Source organism: Daphnia pulicaria, chromosome 4, assembly GCF_021234035.1.
Source record: "Daphnia pulicaria isolate SC F1-1A chromosome 4, SC_F0-13Bv2, whole genome shotgun sequence".
NCBI classification, from domain to species: Eukaryota; Metazoa; Arthropoda; class Branchiopoda; order Diplostraca; family Daphniidae; genus Daphnia; species Daphnia pulicaria.
This window is the reverse complement of record NC_060916.1, coordinates 5346794-5372219: the sequence shown is the minus strand read 5'-3', so window position 1 is coordinate 5372219 and position 25426 is coordinate 5346794. Positions and strand designations below refer to the sequence as shown.

General features: G+C 39.7%; 3 protein-coding genes across 4 annotated transcripts; all 3 read left to right on the top strand.

Moving 5' to 3' along the window:
• The first annotated feature begins 1287 nt into the window (after nt 1-1287).
• On the top strand, nt 1288-12627 carry LOC124335965 (protein Wnt-4-like). Of its 2 annotated transcripts, XM_046789475.1 has the most exons (11): nt 1288-1608; nt 9491-9626; nt 9794-9914; nt 10019-10176; nt 10259-10366; nt 10676-10731; nt 10868-10910; nt 11297-11526; nt 11989-12057; nt 12158-12296; nt 12364-12627. In XM_046789475.1, the coding sequence occupies exons 1-10, from the start codon at nt 1442-1444 to the stop codon at nt 12288-12290; spliced, it is 1221 nt and encodes a 406-aa protein (XP_046645431.1). In that variant the 5' UTR covers nt 1288-1441; the 3' UTR covers nt 12291-12296; nt 12364-12627. The 2 variants fall into 2 exon arrangements, with proteins under 2 accessions (XP_046645431.1, XP_046645430.1); XM_046789474.1 differs by having other exon boundaries at nt 12158-12627.
• Nucleotides 12628-13871: 1244 nt separating this feature from the next.
• On the top strand, nt 13872-17011 carry LOC124338679 (lysosomal acid glucosylceramidase-like). Its single transcript, XM_046792836.1, has 15 exons — nt 13872-14126; nt 14191-14274; nt 14421-14537; nt 14624-14750; nt 14851-15004; nt 15135-15247; nt 15319-15366; nt 15475-15557; nt 15630-15662; nt 15725-15807; nt 15872-15910; nt 16035-16179; nt 16242-16318; nt 16437-16717; nt 16809-17011. The coding sequence occupies exons 1-15, from the start codon at nt 14066-14068 to the stop codon at nt 16906-16908; spliced, it is 1545 nt and encodes a 514-aa protein (XP_046648792.1). The 5' UTR covers nt 13872-14065; the 3' UTR covers nt 16909-17011.
• A 422-nt stretch (nt 17012-17433) lies between these two features.
• Nucleotides 17434-22005, top strand: LOC124338678 (lysosomal acid glucosylceramidase-like). Its single transcript, XM_046792835.1, has 15 exons — nt 17434-17585; nt 17669-17872; nt 17948-18074; nt 18187-18340; nt 18412-18470; nt 18535-18636; nt 18718-18767; nt 18833-18865; nt 18972-19004; nt 20479-20561; nt 20624-20662; nt 20799-20943; nt 21309-21382; nt 21504-21784; nt 21842-22005. The coding sequence occupies exons 1-15, from the start codon at nt 17507-17509 to the stop codon at nt 21939-21941; spliced, it is 1563 nt and encodes a 520-aa protein (XP_046648791.1). The 5' UTR covers nt 17434-17506; the 3' UTR covers nt 21942-22005.
• Nucleotides 22006-25426: the final 3421 nt, after the last annotated feature.

Genomic DNA, 25426 nt, shown 5'->3' with positions numbered 1-25426 from the left:
TTAAATTCCCATCGAAGACGCGTTCGAGCTTGTCTCAAATAAAATTGTTCACATATGGTGATTATTCTCAATTCATCATCATTTGCCGACAACAATGGAACTTTTTTTTCAGATTCTTTATTAAATTTATTAGAAATATTGTTAAAAAACAATGCCCAAGCAGTAATTACGGATGATAGCGGCTTTCAATCGAACCAACGGAACCGCCTTAATGATTACCTATGCGCGCATACGTAACATTCCAAGTCGGTCGCGGTGTATGGGCCGTGTATAGTGATCGTGTAATCTATAGGTGTCTACTGTCTAGTCTTGTATAAGAGATTTGTACTGTACATTAATACGAGAAAGGAAATGTTTCTTTTCCGTTCGAAAATTTCTCGAGTTGATTTCATATTATATGCTTACATTATCCATCTTGGTTGAGGAGTAAAGAAAATGAACAACTGCTGCTGCCAAGGGAATAATAATACGTGGTATGTAGCCTCACTTTATTTCTAGCTCGTTTTTAAACTTTTTCTTGGGGGTTTTCTTTAATAGATTTCGGTTGACTGACAATTTTCTCTCGGTGCTGTGTGAGAGCAGACTGCGACTTCAACAGCATAGCAAATAGCACGTAATAAAATGGTTTGTCGCGGTGAGAGATAGTGTGCCAGGACTTTTCGGTACATTCCGCATTTCCGCCCGGGATATATGGACGAGGGTTCGGATGGACGAGCGATTGGTGTGGCGAGGAAACGATGCGTCATAAACAGCTTATAAAATCCTGACGTAAAAAGACGCGAGTCGGAATGAAGGGAGATGTTTCTCGGTTCACGCAGTTCCACACTCAAACTACTACGCATTTGATTTCCGTTGAAACACTTTTCACATACGCTTATTCTGCAAATCACATCAGAAATAGTCGCTTAATTCACTTACTTGTTTTATTTTCTCACATAAACCTTAAGTAAAATATTCCTCATTCCATTATTAAATGCCAATGTCGTTAATCAGCTGTAATACCTGAATGATGGCCATCAAGAATTCTAATGGTAGTAAAATTTAATTGAACTCAACTCACAATTTACAGTTTAGCATTCAAATCTTATTTAAGTGTTTTATTGCAAACATTTGAACATTTTTACGAATATTTGAATTTTATACTTTTATAACAAACCGGAGGACGGAACTGATGAAACCGCTAGAGCCTTGGCTTGACGCAAAGTGTAGTGTGTAGAACGTGGGCTCGTCTTTTTCTTCCTCAAATGTAGAAGCTCCGGCAGCTGGTTGCTGCAGACGTGTTGGAAGTTCCGAACAGTGCTGATCGCCGAGCTATATACATCGCCCGTCGCTTATTTTTTTTTTTTTCAAATTTCGAGCGCAAATATTTTTGTTTTCCCATTCAACCGAACAGAAAACAGAATTTATAGCCCGACGAGTTATTCACCTACAGGATGCCAAGATGAGGTCGCCGTCGTTCACAAGCAGCAACCTCGTCTGGTCCGCCAACTCAGTCAGGTCGACCAAAATGGTTCGAAAGTCAGCGGGAACTGCCGCCGGTGCGCGCTGGTCTTTGGCCTTGCTCACGATGGTCATCGTTCACGTTCAAGTCACTGCGGCCAGTTGGTGGTAAGTCATTTTTAAAAATTAATTCATTCTAATTATTACTTCCCTGATAGGTTTAGAATTTTTTGTTAGAAATTAAAATTGGGTACCTTAGATATTCCACCCTTCAAGTGTGCATGGCGTAGGCCTACGGCCAGTTCCATGGTTGAAATCACCAGAGAGATATGGTACGACGATATCGGCGTCGTCGATATTGCTATGTAGGCTGCTAGGAAATTCAGCGTCCAAAAAGGACAAGCAATTTGATGTTATTTCGTCCCCCCTCTATTTCTGGGCCTTTAAAGTTTTTGTGACCGTGATGGTGTGTGTGTGTGTGTGTGTGTGTGTATAGATAATAATATACTGTGCGTATATTTTTCCCCCCTAACCGTAAGCGTAGGAGACGGATTTTTTCTTTGAGTCTTTGACTTTGTGTGTTGCTGTTTTGTGAGAGGGTGAATAGCTGGGGGGAGAGAGAGAGAGAGAGAGGAGGGAATTTGTAGCCCTGGCTGTGACGTTTACGACGCGGCGGCCAAAAGTCCTCCTCCCATCCATTCGTCCTGGCCCAGCAGCTCCGCGCCGTTTGCTCCAGCTTTCAAGGAGAGAATACGACAAAAAGGGAAAAAAAGGGGAGAAAATTCGTGTCAAAAGGCACAGCACCATTGGCCAGCACCACTATATATATATATATATATATACAGTATAGTAGTATAGTAATGGTTTCCAGATATTAAGAGCTGGGCGAGAAAGAGACGAGAGCACCAGAGAGAGAACATTAAGTGGGAAAAAGTATAAGACACCCCTTCCGCCCCTGGATGGTTGCCTGGATGGCTGTTAAACCGGCCTATATACTCTCATCTATACACCCCATATATATCCATCCCTCCACACAGCAAGTCTACACGTAAATATAAAATTAGAAATATTTAGTGTATACTACACACATCCTGCTGCTGCTGCTGTGTAGATTTGTTTGAAATTGATCATCACCTGGCCCTATATACTGCCGTTTCACACGCAACCGGGCCACACAGCACTCGTGATGTGACCCCCCTAATGGCTCATTTTGGTCATTGGTGACATGTCAGGTCTATCCACTGCTGCTGCTGTTCTTCCTGGTCTATCGAAAACGGCATTATACAACACAACCAAATGGCCGGAGGTTCGAAATAAAAGAAGCCAATAACCTTAACAAATATATACATACAAGCGACAGCCCTTTGTACTCGTTCAACCCTGCTGGTTCACGTGAAATATCGCAGTTGACTAGGAGCCAGTTTATGTAGACGTGCGGCGGCCGTACTTGTGTTGATGTGCGCATTAATATGTTCCAGACTGACAAGAGAAAAAAGGTTGTTATATCTCAAATAAGGTTCCCTTTTACTATATAGGAGAAAAAACTATATACTATCCTCTAGCTGCTGTGGTCGTCAGACGGACTGGTTAGTTCTATAGTTTATATATCCCTCCCACTGGCTTATTCTCCAGCCAACCCCGTCCACCCACGACATCGTCAAAAGTCGTAAATCTTGAGTGGTTTACGTCGCCTAGACCATGGCGGAAATTCACCGAAGAATGCCTCAAATCCTCGGTGTAAAACGACACACAGACAACACGCACACAGCAAGTCTGTGTATGTCTGTCACCCTTCGTCTTTTTCCCTTCGTTTCTCTTGGATGTGCTCGTTCTTGTACCTCCTTTATTCAATTCTTTATTTCGTTTGGAATGGATAAAAAAGAGAAGTCAATGCGTGGAGGGGTAGGTAGATAGATCCATGTTCTGTCGACTTTTTAAGTAGGTTTATACTTGGAAATTGATTGCGATTGATTTCCCCCCTTTTCCTATTTGGGCGTTTGGCTGATGGAAATCTGCAAACCCAGCTGCCATCAACATTAACACGATTCAGGTGAAGGACAAAACAATTCCTTGGGGAAAAAAACCTAACTATTAAATAAGATGGCGAAAACAAAACAAAAAAAAAATTCCCAAAAAAAGTAAAGTGCTGAACCCCGGCTGTGCTACCGTTTTATTACGTGTATAATATTTGAAAGAGAGAGAGAAACAAAAAAAATGTCTAAAAGCTTTGGAAATCCGATCTAAAAAGCATCCGAATGACTCGAACCGTTTAGAGTGTGGGCGAGAAAAAACAGAACACTTTCGCTCGAATAAATTATAGCAGTAGTCTATTTACTCTCGATGATTCTTCGCGTGTGTGTGATGGTCTAAAAGCGCATATGATTATTACAGTTGGCGTCGCCTTTATTTTTTTTCATCTCCAGCAAGTGTAACGAATCAGTCGGTTGGGTTTATGGCACACGTTTGCATCAGGGTGTTTCGGCACGTCGTTTGAAACGAGTTTGATGTTCGACTTTGTGGTCGCGCCCATCATGCAGCACAACAGCCAAAAGGGCCTCCGCTGCCGCTGCTGTGTGTGTACAGCGACTTGTTTGGTCAGTCGAACGGAACTGATGTTTGAACTGTTTTCCTTTTCGGCTTCTTTTCTTTTTCTTTATTTTTCACTTTCATTCCTTCTTCTTCTCGTTTTCGACTGGTATGAGCCACCCACCAAGCGCCGGGGCGGGCCAGACCGCTCGCGTCTGTGCTGGGCTTTTGTCGTTTCTATAATGTAGACAATATGTAGTGCACGCCATCCATATACAGAGAGCTTTGGTGGGGCTGCCACTAACAAACAAATAGACCTTTTCTTACACTCAGTTTGCTATGTATATAGTACTGTACGTGTAGTAGTAGTGCGCATTGGTTGCGTGAAAACTGTGCCAGCTATGCACACTATTTGCTGGAGTCGGCCGCTAGTTATTTTATTGCTCTCGCGCCATTGACACAAGTACATATTAAGTAGTACATGAGAGAAAGAACAGAATCAGCAACAATCCGGAGACCTCCAAGCAACATCTTATACATCTAGAGCAATTGACATAGAGTTTCATTTCAAGTAATAACTGAGTGATTCAGATTTCGTTCGTTAGAGTATAAGTACTTGGACGTCAATAATAATAAGTATATTATATACTGGTATTATACTAGCTGCATAGTTTTATGACTCGGATTCCAACTGATTCGGAGGGGACGAGAATCTATAGATCCGCTCATATTCTATGTTAATAATGTAATACCAGCGAAATACTCCGGGCCGAATATAATAATATCCATCATTAAAAAAGGGAAAAAGGGGGAAATAATCCTGGAGAATCCACCAGCAGCGGATTTTTATTATTGTGCGGATGACAGTTGATAGGCCATAACGCTGGCCTAATCATTCGCTATAATCTTTTTTCCGTTCGTATATTCCTATAGATAATATAACAAACCGAAGAAGAAGAAGAAAATAAAATTATTCTCTCCGCTCGTAAATGAAAAGAGAAAGACAGGGGGAAAACAAAAAAAACAAACAGCTGAGGATAACAATATAAGAGAAAAGGAAGGAAATGTTGACACATCAAGACGGGCGATGTCTCCATCAAGGTTGCTGGTAGAGACGCGGGCAGCCTGATGCTGGTCTATGCCATCCGTCTCTTTTTCTCTCTCACTCGGCTGTGCTGAGCTCCGGAGAAGCGCGTAGTTGACTATTTGATGAAGGGAGTTTCAACGGCTATAACTCTGCATGTTCTACGGTTTACTACGCTATATATACACCAAAAGAGAGAGAGAGAAACGACAAGGGAAACGTATATAGAGAGGGGATGAAGGCTTATATAGCTGGTGAGGGTTTGTGATGTTCCAGCATCAGCAGGGGCTAGCTGAGAGAGAAAGAGAGGGAATAACCAAGTATATAACGCCAAATCACCGGCATCGTCATAAATCTGCACAACGGGGATGAGTCAAAGCTTAACGACAGCCAAACGGCCCGTCTGTATATAGTCAGATCGAACATGTATAATGGCATCGTCCGCGCCAATCTTTTATGATCTCTGCTGATGCTCTTCCTCGCAATTTCGATGTGTTATTTTGCCTTTTTGCCTTTTCCCAGCATGGCACACAGCAGCAGCTCGCGGGTTTGTTCTGCTGCTGACTATTCTCTTGTTATTTTGATGGGTGATGGTCCCCGGTTGTCGTTATGTGGCCCCGTGTTGGACAAACAGCAACACAGCACGATTGAAGCCGAGAGCGACCAATAAGACGAGGGTGTCTGCCGTTGCTGGTTAACAAGGACCCGACGTATAAATGTCAACGTCGCCCACGATTTGTGGCAGCTATATACTTGCACAGATTTACTAATACTCGGCTCTCAATGGACACGTAGATTTCGGCCAATGCTACATCGAAGAGATGAAATAAGGAACAAGCCAAAAGTAGATAGAGAGGCAATATGGGCACAGTTCTTTTCTCCCCCCATCTGGACACAAAGAAAAAAAAAGGGAAGAAGAAACACCCTGGTTTCCCATAGTCAAAGTTGTGCTGCTCTGAGCGCCAGGCATTTTTGACCATTTCAATAGGCCTATAGTTCTTAATCGGTGGTTAAAATACATAAAGTATGTCGCCTTCTATATTCCACGACAACTATCGAAGGAAATCTCAGACAATATGTACAGACGTGGGGGACGTATGTGAGAGCCAGCCAGTCGAATTCTTGTATAGCATTTTCTCTTGCCTATCACATCTTTTTAGGCTTAGTAAAAAAGCAAAGGTACAATTTACGTCAATGCATTTCTGTGTGACAAGAACAGGCTAATAGGCCATCAACTATATGTAGACCAACCAGCAGCCTTTATATACTTTGGGTGTATAGCCAAAGTCAATATGGGCCTATATCTTGGGGTCGAAGTTTACTTCTTATATTTTCCTCCATCTGACAAACCCAAATCCTTCCTTTAAAAAATGTGGGTTGAAAAATTTGCCAGTTTATCTCGCTGGGAAATGCTATCTAAAATGAGTTTTTTTGTAAATTTGACTTTGTCCCTTATTAGTCGTATTTTCCCTACAACTATTAACCTACTAGGCGTAGGCGGATGATTGCAATCAATCATACATCGCTATCAACTCACGTGTATTCTTTCATATTTACCGTTGAAATTGTTGGCCTACAGCTATACTGCTATAGCTACAACAGCAATAAGAATAATGTCTAACCAACAACTTAAGGTTCAACTCCTAAATTGATACCTGATTATACACTCTATTATAGTGCGTTATCCATCTGCGATAACATCACTTATCAGTAGTTAAATAGAAAATGATGTTACACTCCAGGGACTATTTTACAGTTATAGGCCTGGCCCTACCTATGACGTAAGTCCGTGTAGTTGCAGTGCAATATGTACACAGGACTTGTATTTGTTTAATAATAAATTTTTTTTATTGTCACAATGGTGGTGTCACGTAGCCACACTTTTGTCAATACGTTTCACGGCTTTAATGCGTCAAATAGCAGGCCTAATTTCACTTTTTGTTCTCACTGTTTCCGTGTCGCTACTGCGCTGTTGTAATATCTTGTGTGGCAACTAATAATCATTCGGCACATGAGGCCTATAATAAAAACACTCGACACCGCACGTTTACAACGTTAATAAATATAGGCCAGCAGGCAGCTAGCAAAAGAGGAATGTCTAATCTCTGAGGATCATTTAGCGCGCCGTACATTTATGGTCACGAAAATCAGATCACGTATATGTATGCGCCCTGCATGGCAAGAGCGCGGCTGTATAGAGACACTTCCGGAAAGGCAGCAATATTATATGGGGCAGCACTGCAGGGCGGCTCGCAGGGAGCGCCAACTGCTTTTACACACAAACACACACACACAGCACAGTAGTACCGGTAGTAGTTTCAACGGATATTTATTTATGTAAACAAGGGACATTGTCTATATATGACGGGCGGCGCGACAAGGGAGAGTTTCTAAACAGGGAAAAGGTCGTGTGCATGGCGCTCTGACACGTTATAGTACACCGAGAAACTCCTCTGATGCTGTTGGCTGCTTGTTCAACAAGGTGGACGAGGGCGTGCTCTCCCCCCTCCGACACTAATTGGTTGTGACAGCCGCCTTATTACATGTCGAAAGCCAATGAAGGAAAGAAAGAAAGAAAAAACGAATAAGTTAGATTCCTTTATTTCTTTCTCCATTATCCTACCAGTAAGGTTTTGATGGCTATCAAAAGAGAATAGATATCTAGACGTTGTATTTTCCATATGCATAAGATATGGGCCGTATATATGGCTATCACATGATCTCTTCTATAGACTTTCCCTCTCTCTTTCTCTTGAGAGAGAGAGAGAGTCGAGCCCCCCTTCACTCATCACAGGAACTCAAGTTTGTATTTCACATTTCGATAACTATTTAGTGGGCATTATATGAGGGACGACGATGATATATGCTCTTGTTCTTATTCGCTTCCATGAACTGGGATTATTGATGTTCTTCTCGGGTGGTTGTTTTTCTTTCTATTCCCTTATTTCTAGAGTCTCTATCTCCGTTTCACTCTCCTCGTTGTCTGTGCATGTGTGTACGTTGCTGTTAATAATCCGACCTATCCACCTATTGTTGTTTGCATAAGTAAGGCTGCACTGCTCACAAGAGAATAGGCAGCAAGAAGAAGAAATAAAACGGAGAGAGGGGGGGAAATATGAATAAAAGGGAGCAGCCCGGCGATTCGTCGGATGAGATGTGCATCGCCTTATTCACGGCGGATTCGACTCTCCAAATCGGAGCTCGCCGTGTTTCCCATAGCACTATTTGGCTGTGTGTCTATCAGCCATGGCATATTAGGGCGCGCGGGCGGCGTCAAGAGTTGATGTAGAGGCGGCCACAGCGTGAGCCGCGCTCTCGTCTTATCGTACATAATACATTATACACCCATCTAGAGTTGGAGTGTGTATTAGTATAGATGTAGACTCATTTGTTGGACGATGATGCGCACGTGTGTGGGTTATAGACGCTGAAACAAGCCCGTCATAATGCTGCCCGGTCGTGACGAACAATGCCAAGGATAATAAAGGGACGAACAATTCAAAACAGAACGAATAAATTGGGCATCTGCTAGTTAATGTTGGGAGGCAATACCAGCAGCAGCAGCAGCAAGGGGCTCATCTCATCTTGTATTAAACAGTCCGTTCAGCGGCTTATATAACATCATCGTCTGTGAGGCCTCGTTATGTGCTGTGTGTTATCCCCCCCTCCATCATGCTGTTGGCTCTAATAGGTAATTATCCTGCGGGAGATTTTTGAAAAGCTTCATCACAGCAGCAGCAAACGGAGAGAGAGAGAAACAAACGAGAATATAAGAAGACAGCGCTAGCGCAGCAAAGAAAAGCTTCTCAGTGTTAATTCCATCCCCTTCTCATCTGCATGTATGAGAAACAGGACAGGGCCTTTGGGGCATTGTTTTCCTACAATCCTTGATTGGAAAAATGAAAAAAAAAAAAATAAAATAAAATAAATAGAACAAAGTAACATTTTACAAATCACGCAAGTTTCTCGGCGCCAAACCGGGGGGGATTAAGGAATAAAAAAAATATAGAGCCTTTAGCGTCATTAAAAATTTTGGGGTTTTTTCTGATGAGTTTCATTATTTTATATTCTAGACTGTTCGCAGAGGAGTTATAAAGAGAACGATTTGTTGTTTTTCTTGAAATGCTTATTTTCTACTTAACAAATGCTAAATTATACGATTCATACTTTGTGAAGACATTTACTTTAATGAATCAAATTAATTTTTATAAATGATCAAAATATGGAACATTTATTTAGCAGTTCACTGTAATGATTCGCATAGTCAATTTATTGAAAGCGGACACATTGAATTTGATCATTGATCCTTAAACTGTATCTTATACCTCTTTGCGTTTCTTTGTAAATTATCTCAGGACAAATCTGAAATCAATCGTGATATCATTTTTCTCCTATTAACTAGCTGTACAATTTTTAATTTTTTTTTTTTTTCATTTTCAGGTTATTAGGAACTCCTAGCGTGTACCAAAGTACCTTGGAACTGACACCAACCAGCTACAAGGACCACTGCAAGCGACTTTATTACCTGGTTGAGAAGCAGCGCGAACTCTGTGGGCTTTCGCAGAACGTCTTATCGGTGAGCTCATTATTCAACTGCATTCGCATTCATCACGCAATTGATTCATTTGATTTCAATCCAATATTCCAAATTTACGAAATTTACTAACCCACAGTCTATAAATAAGACTAGCCGTGTTTGGTTTTTTTCAGCATCTATAAATGTGAAACAAATTTATTTGACAGACAATTAGCTTAGGAGCCAAAATGGGCATCAGCGAGTGTCAGAGCCAATTCCGGTCTCAGCGTTGGAATTGTTCCACCTTTGACGAGTCCACAACCGTCTTCGGAGGCGTCTTATCAATTAGTAAGTCAACCAAATTTCCCCGTTTTTGTTTTTCAAATCCAAAGACGATATATCATTGTGCAAAATGACACCATTCATACCAACACTGACGCGTCAACACACAGGAAGTCGAGAGAGGGCCTACGTGTACGCCATCAGCTCCGCCGGTGCTGCCTATGCTGTGACGCGGGCTTGTTCGCGCGGAGAAATTACTGAATGCGGTTGCGACGGCAAGATACGCCAGAAACCCTCGAAAGGCTTCGAATGGGGCGGCTGCTCAGAGGTATAAAAACCAACTCGAAGAAAAAACAAGTTACAGACAGAATTACTGATGATGATAATTATCAAATTCAATCGCGACAAAGGACATCACGTTTGGAGAAAGGTTCAGCAAAGAATTTGTGGACGCTCGGGAAGACAACCAGCAAGCTGAAGGCCTCATGAACCTGCATAACAACGAGGCTGGAAGAAGGGTCAGTCGTTATTAGACTCCGTAGTATGTTGAGCGATATGATAATCGTTAGATGCATTTGAAACTTTGGGGGGGGGGGGGGGGTTTAGGGTGTAACGCATAATACAGGGTTTGTGTTTCATGTTTACAAGTTAAGCTGCTTGAAGTTATTTGTCGCTTGGAAATAAAAAGATCGATGTAGAAAAATAGAAGCTAGATTAAATTTGGTTTTTATGCTATATATACAGTTTCAATGTTAACATCGCAAGTTTATACATGGAAGATGTTAGAATTTTTAAAATTGAAAATATCCGATTTTTGTGTCTTACAGGCTATTCGGAGTCGAATGGAGCTGGTGTGCAAGTGTCACGGTGTCTCTGGATCTTGGTAACATACCGCAACATTTTAAATTGAATTTCTCCCCCCCTTTCTGATTTATTCCCCCCCCCCCCCTCTCAAAAGTGGAATTTCAATTTCTTTCTTATTCATACATGCATCTGATTTTCCACGGGACTCTCATCAGCTCCATGAAAGTTTGTTGGCGCAAAATGGCGGCATTCTCGGAGGTCAGCCCTATCGATTTCCTATTTCATTTCAGAAAATATACAATTACAAATAGCAATAGCTATATAGATACACATGTAGATATCATCAACAAGGGGGGCTGGGGACACGGTGTGGGTTGGTGTAGAAAATGGTGAACACAAAAAGCTGTCAAACCGAACATTGTTTCCGTGTGACTTGTCAAAGCTACATTTCCTACACTGCCTGTGCATATAATTATAGTCCTAAGTCCTGCATGCATTGTATAATCAGCTCACGTAGATAGATACACATGCGACATGATTTGCGCAATTCCTTGTAGAATGTTATAGGGAATCCTTGGAAGGTGACGCGTGCGATTATAATACGTACTGAAAAGAAGTTGATTCTCTTGTATGTGTATACGCAGATCGGGGCTGCTTTGATGGAGCGCTTTGAAGGGGCTTTCCAGATGACTTACCGTGGTGGCGGCATGGCCACTACTAGCCAGGCCGGCATTAGCCCCAGCAGCAGCAGCGTCGGCGTCGCCAAGAAACTCAAGAAAAAATTACTCGTCGTCGACAAGAACATGAAAAAGCCGACCAAAAAGGATTTAGTCTACTTGGATGACTCGCCAGACTACTGCGAGCGCAACCAAACGTAAGTCTTTATTGGACACGGTATATGCCCATATTTCTTCAACTTGGTTGACATGCACTTAAAAAAAAACAAACAAACTGGACTTGTATTACAAGGAAATCGATAATTTCGGCGAATTGGCAATTTCGTCTAGGCAATGTTCTGAAACAATTCCATCTCCGTTTGATGTAATAATAGGCCTAGGTTATTTATAACATGAATTCTATAATCCGATTGGGTATAATAAGTGGTGCATAGTTTCTTTGTGGCTTAACATCAGAGAAACATGAATAGAAATGGAAATTTTTAGATTTTTAGTGAATTCATTGGACATTTAAAAATGTAACGGACTTATATTTTATTTATAGATCTAATATTTTGTACGTATTACTAGACTTTTAATATTCATATAAAGATTGGTCTTTGCAACATTTAGTTTGACTCTAAAAATAAACTTTCGAAATTTCTGTGATTTAATAACAGGTTAGGCGTGCTAGGTACAAAGAGCCGAATTTGCAACAAGACTAGCAAAGCCATCGATGGTTGTAGCCTGTAAGTACATTCAAATTTTATTTATTTATTTTTTAATTATTATCTGGAATTTAAAAAAAAATTATTGAAAATAAATAACTTTTGGGTAAATGATTTTTAGATTGTGCTGTGGCCGGGGTTACCAAACGCGCTGGATCGACCTGGAAGAAAAATGCAACTGTCGATTCGTTTGGTGCTGCCACGTCCAGTGTGAAATTTGCAAACAACGCAAAGAACTCCATCTCTGCAACTGATCTGAGGTGGTGAGCCTATGAAATAAGCGACAAGGGATGCAGGCCTAAATCAATTGGGAAATTTGCATCAAAGGTGGACAATTGCTTGCCCGCCTATCTGTACTATCTACAAAACTATTGTGACGAAACACGACGAGCCACCTGACATTTGACACACTCTTCTGGAATGAGTATTATTACATCTATATAACACTTCTGTTTCATGCGGTCCCCGTTTTTCCATATTTCGAATTTCAAAATACCAGTAACACATTTATGACGGTACTTGTACGGACGATTTGCTACGTACATGACAAGAGCCAAGCTCAATAGCAGACCGAAAGGTCGCAACAGGCGATAAGACGAATTTTTGAAAATCTTGCGGAATTGAGATAATCTTTGAACGCTGCTTATAATTATACCCATCACTCAAGTAGTCTGTATATTTAAATTTATTCGACGGCCATCACTTAAAAAAAAAATTCTAAATTCTTCCGACAAATCCATGAACCCGTGTGTGTGTGTGTGTGTTTTTTTTTTTTTAAATCTTATAATTAAAAACAGTGAAATCCATAAAGAGCCATACATCAAATAGTTTCATCTAATGGTCGCTTAACTCTCACGTTTGATTGTCGTGTCATCATGTGTCCTTCGTTCTGGGTCTTATAGGAACCACCTCGTTCCCATAGGAAAACCACAACGCTATATTCATTTTGAAAACATTTGTAAATAACCAGTCTTGTCCGGTTGTACCGAGAATGGGATGACGTTGTCTGATGTGTCGCATTTCTAGGCTTTGTCCAATTTGCGGAAAATAATACACACAACTCCCGATACGGAATCTTATTTGATGACTGATTTTCTAACGTTTCTTTTTTAAAATATCAACGTATCTTGTTTTCATTTGCAAATGTTTGCGTCACGAAAACCTTTCTTAAACGAAAATTTTCTGCAAAAAGAAAATTTATTTTTCCTCTTTCTATGTATACTCTATGCGACTCTATGCTATCATGTTTCGATGTCCAATCAGCAAATACTTCCGGAATCACATCCGGAATGTGTTTGGCTGTTTGCTACTGGTAGGTTGATTATTTATTATTCATTTCTGAATAACAAGTTAACAAGGATATATGTATCCTGAGCAATCGAGAAATTCTAAAACCTTCAAGACAATACAGATTTTTGATAACCAATAATTTCCCCAAATTATGCAAATCATCTGAAAATATTTTTCCATTTCTATTCGACTTCATTCCCTTTACTTTATGCAACAATAAAGAAGTGCATAACCCGCATGTGTCTGTGCAGCGGGATTTCTTTTGTCTTCTCCCATATGCATTTGAAAAATAACGATAACGATAACTAATTAAAATTAACGATAAATTAAAATAAGAACAATGTTTTAGGATTAAAATAAAAAAAAATATGTATAATAATTCTTCTACTCAAAACATTTCCTATTTAAAAATATTTGTTAGTTGCTGGTATTGATTGGGATAGGGGAAAAATGCAGTAAGTTATCAATGTGTCATTAGTATTAGGCCAACCGCATCTACACTCTTCACTATGAACCCGTTAATTAACAGTGGTTATGTCAAGTGGGTAGGCCTCCAGATGTATAATAGTACACAGCATTTCGTAATCGATGGTTCGTGCTCTGAAAACTCTTATCGCTTTCATACGTCAGTCGGATGTTCATGACGTCAGTCGTATACAGTGCATGCTAGTGCTTGTAGTGTGTTGTCAACTTGTTGTTATCCTAGCTAATACGTCGCCATTCGCCTAGTTCAAAAGGAATGAACATGGGCAAACTACATTTCTATTGGATCACTTTACCTATAATAATCTTTCATCAAGGTTATCGAGACAAGCAACAACTTTTAATTCACAAATTATAATTATGTCATTTTTGAAAAATTAGCTGTACTGGCTAATAATTGCATCCCTCGTCATTACGGCAAAAGCAGCTTCGTGTGTGTGTGCAATGCTACTTACTGTGACAGTGGTAAGTACATTTCTATTATAAAGTTTATCTACAACCAAGTTTAGATTGGGATTGTTTTTAATCAATCCAACATTTTCTCAACAACAACTGTGGTTTTGAAGTGGCCTTATTTACCAATAATGTTTTGCTACTTTTTTCCTTACCAGCACCGATTGTTGGCGATCTAGCGGCAGGTCAGGCTACTTTGATCACATCCACTCGTGCAGACGCCCGCTTTCGAGTAACTAACCTGACTTTCGCGGGGTTTTCAAATTCACTTCTTGGTATTTAGTTATTTACATTGCTTGCGTAAGTATTGCATAGTCAACGATAGTTAATGCATCTCCTCTTTACCTCACTCACTACACAGCCGACGAAATATTTATTGACGCTTCGGTTCAATACCAAAAAATTATGGGTTTCGGTGGAGCTTTTACCGACGCCAGTGGGATTAATATTGCGAAACTATCAGTTTTGGCTCAGCAAAATTTACTTAAGTAAAAAAAATATATAATTTCTAGATAATTTCTAAAATATTCTTTTCCCGCTACCACTAGAGCAATACGTTTTTCTATTTTTCCTTCCCAAATTGAATAGGTCATATTTTAGCACTGACGGAATAGAGTACGGACTCGGCAGAGTTCCCATAGGTGGAAGTGATTTTTCTACACGGGCTTACACCTATGATGATTTTCCTGGAGATGATAGTCTGTCAAACTTTTCCCTCACCAGAGAAGATCTTTTCTTCAAGGTTAACAGTCCACCCATTTTAAATTATATTCAATTATTATTATTATTATTTCCAAATTATAAAGCTAGTTCTTATTTAATTTATTCATAGGCCTGTGAATACTAAATATTTTTATTTTCAAATTTTCCAGATTCCATATATTTCATGGGCCCAAAGCTTAAGTTCCAAACCTATTAAGCTATTTGCTAGTCCATGGAGTGCCCCGGCATGGATGAAGAGTAACGGTAAACTCTACGGAAAAGGGTATTTTTTATAAATTAATTGAACTTTAATGTTATTTTTTTCATATGTATTTATTTTTTAAAAAAATTAAGGTACCTTCTTCAAGAATACTACCAAGTTTGGGCAGATTACTTTATCAGGTCAATGCGAGACATTTTTATTCTATCCCATTATAAACTTCTTTGTCCCTAATTATTTGAAATTACTAAAGCGCTGGCAACTTCAACTGTGTTTATTATATTTGACAGATTTTTTGAAGAGTACAAAACACACAATTTGACTTTTTTCGCCGTTTCGCCTCAAAATGAACCAATGGATGGAAATATCCCAGGTTGTCTTTTAACACCTATTTTTTTTTAAATCCCTTTTTAATTCGATCAGTATTTCTTTTATTCCCCGAAAGATTTTCCTTTCAACTGTATGGGCTGGACCGCAGGTAAAAATTTTCATAGCAACCTTCGGGGTCACATGGTTTTAATTGTGTCAACTCCGTTATAGAACAACAATCTAATTTTATCGGCCTTAATCTTGGACCTACGTTGGAGACAAAAGGATTTGCATCTATCAAAATCATGGTTATGGTAATAGTTTCATTTTCAGATAAAAATACTTTCTCAAACTAAATTAGGCTTAATTATTACTTAGGATGATCAACGTATATTACTTCCGAAATGGGCCGAGACCGTAAGGCAATGATTTTTTTACCATAAATAATTTGAACACATAGGAAAAAAAAATTATTCTAAAATAATAACATGTTAATAGATGCAACTGATTTCTTATTCCGATTCTAATATTTCTCTAAAAGGTTCTGGCTCATCCGGAGGCAAAGAAATATGTTGCAGGAGTGGCTGTTCATTGGTATGGTGACCTCCTGTCGCCACCAATGGCTCTTACCAGTTTCCATGAAAAGTTTCCAAATCATTTTATCCTAGCCACCGAAGCTTGTGAAGGTATGGTGGCGAAGTAGTAATTGAAAAAGGTTAGAAATGTTAACGTTGATTCATGAAACAAGGTGATAAACCGTGGCAAAAAGCTGTAAGTCTCGGATCATGGGAACGACTCGAATCCTACGCTCACAATATAATAGAGGTAGTATGCGGTACATTAATTGTAAATTATTTTTTTTTGAACGCTATGCTGAAAAGATTCCTACAAATTTGACTTGGTGAATAAAAATGGTCCCATAACGTTGATCATTACTTTTTAGGATCTTAATCACTGGGTTACTGGTTGGGTTGACTGGAATCTTGTATTGGACGAAAAAGGAGGTCCCAACTGGTCTGGAAACTTTGTCGACTCACCCATTATCATTAACAACATTCTCGACGAATTCTACAAACAACCAATGTATTATGGAATGGGGCATTTCTCCAAGTACATCCCAGAAGATTCAGTCAGGATTGGTGTGACCGTTATTGACGGATCAGATTTGTTTGGAACGGCCTTCTTACGTCCAGATGGAAAGCGCACAATAGTTATCCTCAATCGGTAAATTTGCGGTTCCAATGTATTTTTAGATTAAAATCCGGTAAATCGCACGAAACAAACATTTTTTGCTATTTTTATTTTATCACTTTAGATCAAAAGAGGATAAGCTCATTAGGTTGGTCGACCATGATCGTGGTTCTTTGGAGATCACTTGCCCAACTCGCTCTTTAAGTACGATGGTGTATGGTTAAAACTGCACATTTTCTGCGCATATTTTCTAATAATTAAAAAAATATGTATAAATGCATATAAATAAAACATAAATAAAGTAATACAAAAGTTTTTGAACAAAAACATTTTTCTAATTTATATTTTTTAGTTTTCCCAAAGTGGTTTTATGCTTTTTAACAAACGGAATGACAAGTGAAATGAATTCTTTTAAGCTGTGTTTATAGAATTAAGGACCAGGATGTGTACCTGTAGGAGACTAATTATCGGTACTGCAATAAGGATTAGAAGTATCGTTGTGACGCATTTTCACGTTTCTCTTCCTGGTTATTTAGTATCGATACATAGATTTATGACCAACTGACCATTGCCCATTGCCATTGGTCTGTACATTTTACTACTGATATGGGCTAGCAAAGCGATTCAGTCGTCACGAGGAAGGAATAAATGCATAAACATACTGCCACTAGATAAACATATCAAGATTAGATATAATATTGGGTAAACACGATGATATGAAAAGTTTTAAATTGCTTGAATAATCTCAAAAGAATTGATCGTTTTCATTCTATTTTGATATCGAGACTACCTAACAACCTGTCGGTGTGGACTCCTAGTAACATGGTCAAGTTAATCCCCGTTAATGTGTTATTCTTAATTTGGCTATTTGTCTCGATAATAGCCTTATTTTCCTTTACGGGTAACTTATTTACATTTTTACATATTGTTTTTGGTAGAAAAAATTAATATGCGTATTTTTTTCTTCCTGAATCAACAACGCAGTGTCAGCTGAAGATTGCATTCGTCGCGATTACGGTAAAAGCAGCTTTGTATGCGTATGCAATGCTACCTACTGTGATACTGCTCCCAGTGTTGGATCTTTGGCGGCTGGGCAAGCAATTCAAATAACATCCAGTCAAAATGCAGCACGATTTCTCACTACAAATTTACAATTCGGGCGCAAGTCGGAACACAATAAGGCGATAAGTAATAAGCCCTTGCATATTTGAACCTATTATGATTTTTTAAAGTAATGATGATGATGTTATAATTTACCTTCAGTCGACGAAATATTCATTGATCCCTTTATCACATACCAAAATGTGCTTGGTTTTGGAGGAGCCTTCACTGATGCGGCAGGAATAAATATAGCGCGACTATCTCAATCTGCACAAGAAAATTTTATGAAGTAATCCGTTAGACCGTTATTACTTTTTCTTTCGCTACAGGCTTTATTAATATTGACCGACATTTTGCAATTAGTTTCACTAACCTTTTCTTATCTCATGAAAATGTCATAGCTCCTATTTCAGCGCAAAAGGAATTGAATACGGTATCGGACGTGTTCCGATGGCTGGGACAGATTTTTCGACTTATACATATTCTTACGATGACTATCCGGGTGATGTTACACTGTCAAATTTTTCCCTTACTGAAGAAGATTTGGTTTTCAAGGTGCACACCATTTTTTCATGCGCTTAATAACATCTGTCATTTGTATTGATATCCGAGAAATATTCTTTTAGATACCATACGTCAACTGGGCCAAAAGCATAAGTTCTAAGCCGATCAATTTGTTTACGAGGTAGGCTACATTTATTGTTTTTGGTGGCTGGAGGAACACACAGATCATATCTCATATTGCTTAGTCCATGGAGTGCTCCAGCATGGATGAAAAGCAATAACGAGTTTTACGGTAAAGGATACCTGCTAGAAGAATATTATCAAGTCTGGGCAGAATATTTCGCCAGGTGATAATTTATACTGAACAATTATTTGAGGAAAAAAAATCTATGCGTTATTATCGAAAATTATATGCGCTATACTTCCAGGTTTTTCGAAGAGTACGAGAAATTTGGATTGACCTTTTGGGGACTAACGGGTACCGAAATTTTTTTAAATTATAAAAAAAAGAACAAAAATCACTGATTTTCTGTATACTTTTAGCTCAAAACGAACCAGTTGATGGAAGGGTACCAGGTAGTAGGATTCTTGGCAGACACACGAAATTTTTGCCGAACATATGCATATTTAGGCTTTGAAAAATTATTTTTTGTTTTTAATTATTGTAATTTTCAATTCAAAGGTTTTCCCTTTAATTGCATGGGATGGACCTCAGGTAATTAGTTAAAACATTTTTTTTACAGATAATTTTTTAATAGGTAGAGAAAAATAACCAGTTTCAGAGGTTTAACATGCGCTTTCTAAAATATAGGGCTGTTCGGCATCTTTTTTGACATTTGTTGCCATCACGACAACGCAGCATTTGAGTCAAGATTATGTCTGCTACAATTGTCCGCCCCGCCTTGTCTGACCAATTGACGTAGGTCACATGATGTCAGATTTTGTCTGACGCCATCTGACCTTCGTCAGTTAGTCAGACAAAGCCAGACAAGGCTTTGTCTGGGTGGGTTTTGGATGGAGTGGGGGGGGGGGAGTGAGGTGGGGTGGTCGGATGCGATCGGTCAGACCATAGCCTACTCTAATCACGGCCAGGCATCTGGCTATCTCGCCGTTACCGAGAAGCCCCGCCTGCTTAAGATCACGACAAATCACAGACAAGCACGTAGGCGGGGCTTCTCGGTAACGGCGAGATAGCCAGATGCGTGGCCGTGATTGAAGTAGGCTATGGGTCAGACAAAGCGGGGCGCAATGCCTGAGGCTCTCTAGCAGATGGAAACTTCCAACGACTGCTGCGTTGCCGCGATGGATACAAATGTGAAAATAAAACATGTCGAACAGCCCTATAGCTATAGACCAATTTCAACTTGCTTCGTATCCGCCATAGCCAAAAGTCGTGCGCACCGTCGTTGCGACTTGTGCGCACCGTGGCGAGGGATAGCATGGGTGAATGGTCTAGAGCATCAAAGCTTCAATCAAAAGGTAATGAGGCCCTGGTTTCAAATCCCTGCTGAACCCGTCATAAAAATTGTTAGAAGCGCCCTATAGCGGCTGCACGCCAACACAGTTTCTTGATTGCTTTCAAGAAACATGACGTTAAACATACTGTGATGTGTATCACATCTTGATAAACTGGAAAAAAGCGCCTTTGAGCACTTGGAAACGAGTGGAAAAGGCGCTATATAAATTGAAACATAACATAGCATAGCCGAAACATGCTGCAGACTTGGCTAGATTGGGCCGATGGCCTAGGCAGTTGTTTGCTTGTTTAGCTGTCATTTACTTCAATTTACCCAAACTATTGTGTTAATTTCTAGAAAAGGGTTGGAATGGGTAATGGCAAGCGTTGCATTGGTTTTTCTTTGAAGAATTTGTCAATTCGTTGCAAATTATAGTAAATGACAGCTAAACAAGCAAACAACTGCCTAGGACATCGGCTACCCCCATAAATCCCATAATTGCTGAATGTTAAGGCATAACTGAATTATTTTCACCCTTTGAAAGTTTCTTTCAGAGGACCAGCTTAGAAGTCCGTACTCATAATACAAAGAAATTTGCTAAATGCAATACGGTTCCCGGCATAGATTTTTTGTCTGGTGTAAACTATATATAGTTGTTTTAGTTTTACTTTCATATTTACCAAAGGAAAAACTAGAAAGTTTTAATTAGTGATAACATCATTTTTTTTGAAGAACAACAATCAACTTTTGTGGGTCTTAATCTGGGACCTACTTTGGAGGCTAAAGGATTTGGGAACATTAAAATTATGATCATGGTAATAAGTTTGCGCATAAAAAAGGAATTTTTCAATTATTTAATTGTATATTGCACGCGTAGGATGATCAGCGGAACTATTTGCCGGAATGGGCCGAAACTGTAAGTCCAAATGTTTATGTATAGTTCCTTATAATTCCAGATTTCATCCTGGATAAAAATATATTGTATTTAATTCTTTTATATTCTATGAAACATCGTGATGGGCGAATCTCATTTTTATTCTGATTAATGGCAGGTGTTGGCAAATGCTGATGCAAATACATATGTATCGGGAATCGGAGTCCATTGGTATCAAAATTTCATTGCGCCGCCTTCCGTTTTGACGACAACACACGAAAAGTTTCCCGATCGGTTCATTTTAGCAACTGAAGCTTGTGAAGGTACTGTTTATCATTGCGAACATTATGTACCGTTATTTTTACTTTTATTATTTGGTAACCTACCACATACACTACCCCCACAAAGTTTTTAACACGGCGGCTTACGGTCCAAAATGTTCCGTTATTTTTTTAACCCAAAAAGATAATTATTTCCTCTATAAGAGGATTTTTTCGATTTTCTTTGCGATAACTAAAACGTGAGTAATGGCGAAAAATTGGGAAACATTTTGACCCGTAGGCCCACGTCTTAAAAGCGCGGAAACACTCGCCGTGTTTGCAAACTTTGTGAGCTTGCTTTGAAGAATCAAGATGAGACTCTATCTGATAAACACAGTTAATGTATTTTTTCACTTGTGATCCATCAGGTACTTTTCCAAAGGAAACGGTTGTACTAGGAGCTTGGGAACGATTAGAGTCATATGCCAAAGATATAATTGAAGTGAGTATTCTTTACATTTTTTCATTATTTTTACGACCTCCAGGATTTTTGGTGCATTTGACTGTGGTGGATTGCTTATTGTAAAAATCTAATCAAATGTTTTTTATAAACCTACTTATAGAATTTGAACAACTGGGCTGTGGGGTGGGTAGACTGGAATCTTGCATTGGATGAAGGTGGAGGTCCAAATTGGTCAGAAAATTTCGTCGATTCACCGATTATCGTTAACAATACCAACGATGAGTTTTACAAACAACCGATGTTTTATGCCATGGGACACTTTTCCAAATACATTCCAGAAAATTCTGTAAGGGTAAACATGGAAATATCGAACGATACAACAATTATTGGATCCGCTTTTGTACTACCTGATGGAAACCGTGCAGTGGTCATTTTAAATCCGTAATTTTCCAACAATTTTTTCGTTATAAAATAGAAGTAATTATTTTTTTCCAATAGATCGGACGAAGAGAAAACGATTGTATTGAATGATGCTGAACTTGGATCTTTGGAGTTTTTTAGTGAAGCTCGCTCTATGCACACAATCGTATATGGATAATGAAAAACACTTATATCTGTAGTATTCTACCGTAGCATAAAAAAAGTCATGCATTTAAGAAAAATTCATTTGTTTATTATCTTCGGAGTCGTGAACTAATTAAGAAAACCAGGTTTAGGAATTTATTGTCACCCCTACCATGGTATATTGAAAGGTTTCCGCCTTTAGCGGTCGATGAATCCTTACAATATACACGATATAATAGGGAAAATACACTCTCGCGTTATCCGAGGCTCTTGGAAGCTAAAGTAGGTGTTTAGTTAAGGGTCCCAAGATTACCCGCCAAGTTCGCTAGGCTAGTAGACCGATCGCCTCTCGGGGGTATAGTAAAAATGAGAGTTTTTTTTCGTTCGTAATCTATAAAATTACTTATCAATGTGCCCAGAAATTGATTTAATTTAAGCTTAATTTGATTTCCTATCCTTAAATACCTAATTCATCTAGATTAGGCAATTTTTTATATGTTTAAGTCGTGATTGAAATTCGCAATTTTTTGAAATTTGTGCCTTTTGCAACATTGCCTATTTCATTTATTTGAATGTCTTGTGTTATAGATCTAGATCTAGATTTCTTCTCTGATCGGCTAAACTACAGATTGTTTGATAAGTGGCAATAACTCGTTGAGATGCTGACAAAATGACATGTCGAGCCTCGCTCGAGAACTTTTAGGCATCTCTTGGATAACCATTTCAATTTCCCCTGAGTGACGCTTTTCATTGTCACCAATTGCTCACCGAACTTTGGGTCACAGCCAAGACATAGTGAAGACGAATCAAACCGAACATAGCATTTTGTAAATCTAAAATGCACACAAAACTTTTTGGTAAGAAAATTCGGTCTCACTAGTACACTCTTCGAACGATAAAACAACTCATTTCGTATTACGGTTACGGATTTTGAGTAAACTGCTTGATCGTCAACCTTTGTAAGCTCGCCAACCTTCGTCAACCTTTGTAAACACTGGTTCTTGTATAACTTTCTCGTCTCTCTTTGCCAAAAGCTTTCACTTCGTCAGGACGCCAGCACTAAGATGCATTAGGTGATTTGGCTTCAGTGGGATCTAAGATAAGACCGTCAATAGATTCTCGCAATGAATTTTGTTTAACATTTTCTGGGTCTTCATTGGTGTCACTGGCAGTGCCATTATTAGATGATTCACCCTGCATGTTAACTGTTCCTTCCAAGTCATTATTTGAAACAGTTTGCACATTTGCTGTTACATCATAGCTACTGTGTGTAGCATACTGCATGCCAATTATATCCTGACCAGTGTGACTTTCTGGCTTCATGTCGCTGGTAACATTCTTAGCCCTATGACTATTTCTAGGGTTACTTGAATCTAAAATTCAAATTATTCATGAGTAATTACATTTCAAAAATAGTATTGTTACCTTTTCCTATAGTACAGGAATTGCTCCTTCTGTTAGACACCAGTAGCCCAAGGAGCTGAGGCCAGGCCAAAAAAAGCAGGTGAACTGGAATACTTCCCCTTCCCATACGAACTGCAGGAACTCGTGGAAATCCCTATGGACCAGGGCCGTCAAAAACGCGTCCTTCAAGTCTAACTTCAGCATCTAATCCCTCTTCACGATCAGGTGTCTGAATGAAGCCAGGTTCTCCATCTTAAAATTTCTGTGCACCACAAACTGGCCTGAATCCTCCCGACTGCTTCTTTATTATGAACATCGGGCTGACAAATTGGATTCTAATGGCCCTTACGGCCGCACCTTTCTAAACCAACGATCTGAATTCCTCACGCCTAATGCTTAACTGTTCTTCGCTCATTCGTGTGTTTGTCGGAAACCGAAACATTGCAAGAGGTGACTCAAACTCAAGTTCCAGCCAGCTCGACCACTTTAAGTATCCAAGGGTTGGCGGAAATAAGCCCCCAAGCTAAAAAAAAATGTCTAATCCTTCCCGAAATATTGCTTAAAGCTACTGAGGGAGAGATTAAGAATAGGAATATATAAAATCTATTGCATAGGGGAGAACGGGGTTATTTTGGACGAGGCTACCCGCACTACCATCTCCTTCCCACTCTTTGGATTCCAAAAACACAAGCACTGAACACATCGGTAGCATGGATTGATGGACTTTGTATAGAGTCTTCTTCACGTCATTGACTCCTTTCCCGGTTGACGGGCGTAATAACTTTTGCAACTTCAAGTGCTCCTCGAAATCGATTGTCGTGACTTTAAAATCTAGCCTGTCTTCCACGTCCAAACTCTATTTGGAGTTCAGTTGCCCAACACTTTTGTTGCTCACTTCACCTTCGCAATCTTTTCACTATGAGCCTGCTTTGCTTGATGGAAGGCTTGAGCCATTTTTTATTATTACTCCTAGGGGCGTGTTGAGCTTTGAGGAAGGAGGCTAGTTGCATCAGTGCCTGCCCCTCTGGATTCGGTCTTTCCTAACCCACTGCGTCTGCTGCTGCTGCAGCAACTGCCGGTACTTCGATTCCACCTGCCTCACCCTCTGCTTGAGCATCCAATTCTCCTTATCTGCTGCTTCTTGGGTTCGGGCTAACCTTTCGTGGTTGCGTGGGCAGAGCTACCGAGGCTGCTGAAGCTTTCCCTGAACGCACACACCAAAGTGACTATACCGAAAACGACGAAGATGTAGAGTCACTTGGACTAGAATCTTCAAAGTCCCTACACCTTTTCCCCATGTTGCAGTCGAACTTTTCAAAAATAACTGTCGGGTAAAGAACTCCGATACTACGACTGCTCTACGTTAACAGCTAGAATAATCTGAAGAGACAACGGCTGTTTTTTTTTTCGTTATGGGGCACTGGGGAGGAGATCTGGAGATTTGTCACCAGATAGGTAGATATTCTTTTAATAAAGCTGCTTGCTCTGCTGATGACAGTTGGTTCTGGTTGCTCCTAGTTGGAAATAGATGATTGCTTTCTTCTGAGGCTAATCGATCTGCCACTTCATTGCCTGGGATTCCAACATGGCTCGGTATCCAATATAAGTTGACTTTGATGCCTGATGACTTACAGTTGTCTAGAGTGGTGAGCTCTGCCACTTGATCGTCTAGATGGTAGATTAGTTCCATTGCTCTGTTGATGGCTTTGGCTTCAGCTGTGAAGACGGAAGAGTTTCTTGTAAGGGTTGTCACTTCCTCGATTTCCAGGCTTGGGATTGTTACTGCAAAGGTAGTTTTTTTCTGTGGATTTATTAGGAGATCCGTCGGTGTAGGCGATGGTGGTTGTCTCGAATTGGGCGCGTTTGATCTCGTTGAATAGAGTTTGGGCTCCTGTCGGGTTGCTCATTCCCATTCTTTTAGAGTGGGAAGTATTTGATTGCGATTGGGGGTTCTTTCTAGGAGAGTCTCTCTTGTTGGTGGAGATAGTGACCTGGTTCATTTTGAAATAATGTTATGTCAGCTAGGATGGAGTGCCCCATTGCTAGTTTAAGTGAAGGGACGTTGAGGTCTTTCCAAGTCTTGGGTCTTTTTCTTAACTCCCAGCATCTGGTGTG

Coding starts and splice junctions, on each gene's coding strand:
- LOC124335965 (XM_046789475.1), top strand. CDS start 1,442: ATGAGGTCGCCGTCGTTCACAAGCAGCAACCTCGTCTGGTCCGCCAAC. Junction 10,177..10,258: donor AATGGGGCGGCTGCTCAGAG/GTATAAAAACCA, acceptor ATCGCGACAAAG/GACATCACGTTTGGAGAAAG. Junction 10,732..10,867: donor CACGGTGTCTCTGGATCTTG/GTAACATACCGC, acceptor GACTCTCATCAG/CTCCATGAAAGTTTGTTGGC.
- LOC124338679 (XM_046792836.1), top strand. CDS start 14,066: ATGAACATGGGCAAACTACATTTCTATTGGATCACTTTACCTATAATA. Junction 15,248..15,318: donor GGTAAACTCTACGGAAAAGG/GTATTTTTTATA, acceptor AAAAAAATTAAG/GTACCTTCTTCAAGAATACT. Junction 15,911..16,034: donor TTCCGAAATGGGCCGAGACC/GTAAGGCAATGA, acceptor TTTCTCTAAAAG/GTTCTGGCTCATCCGGAGGC.
- LOC124338678 (XM_046792835.1), top strand. CDS start 17,507: ATGGTCAAGTTAATCCCCGTTAATGTGTTATTCTTAATTTGGCTATTT. Junction 18,637..18,717: donor TGGGCAGAATATTTCGCCAG/GTGATAATTTAT, acceptor CTATACTTCCAG/GTTTTTCGAAGAGTACGAGA. Junction 20,663..20,798: donor TGCCGGAATGGGCCGAAACT/GTAAGTCCAAAT, acceptor GATTAATGGCAG/GTGTTGGCAAATGCTGATGC.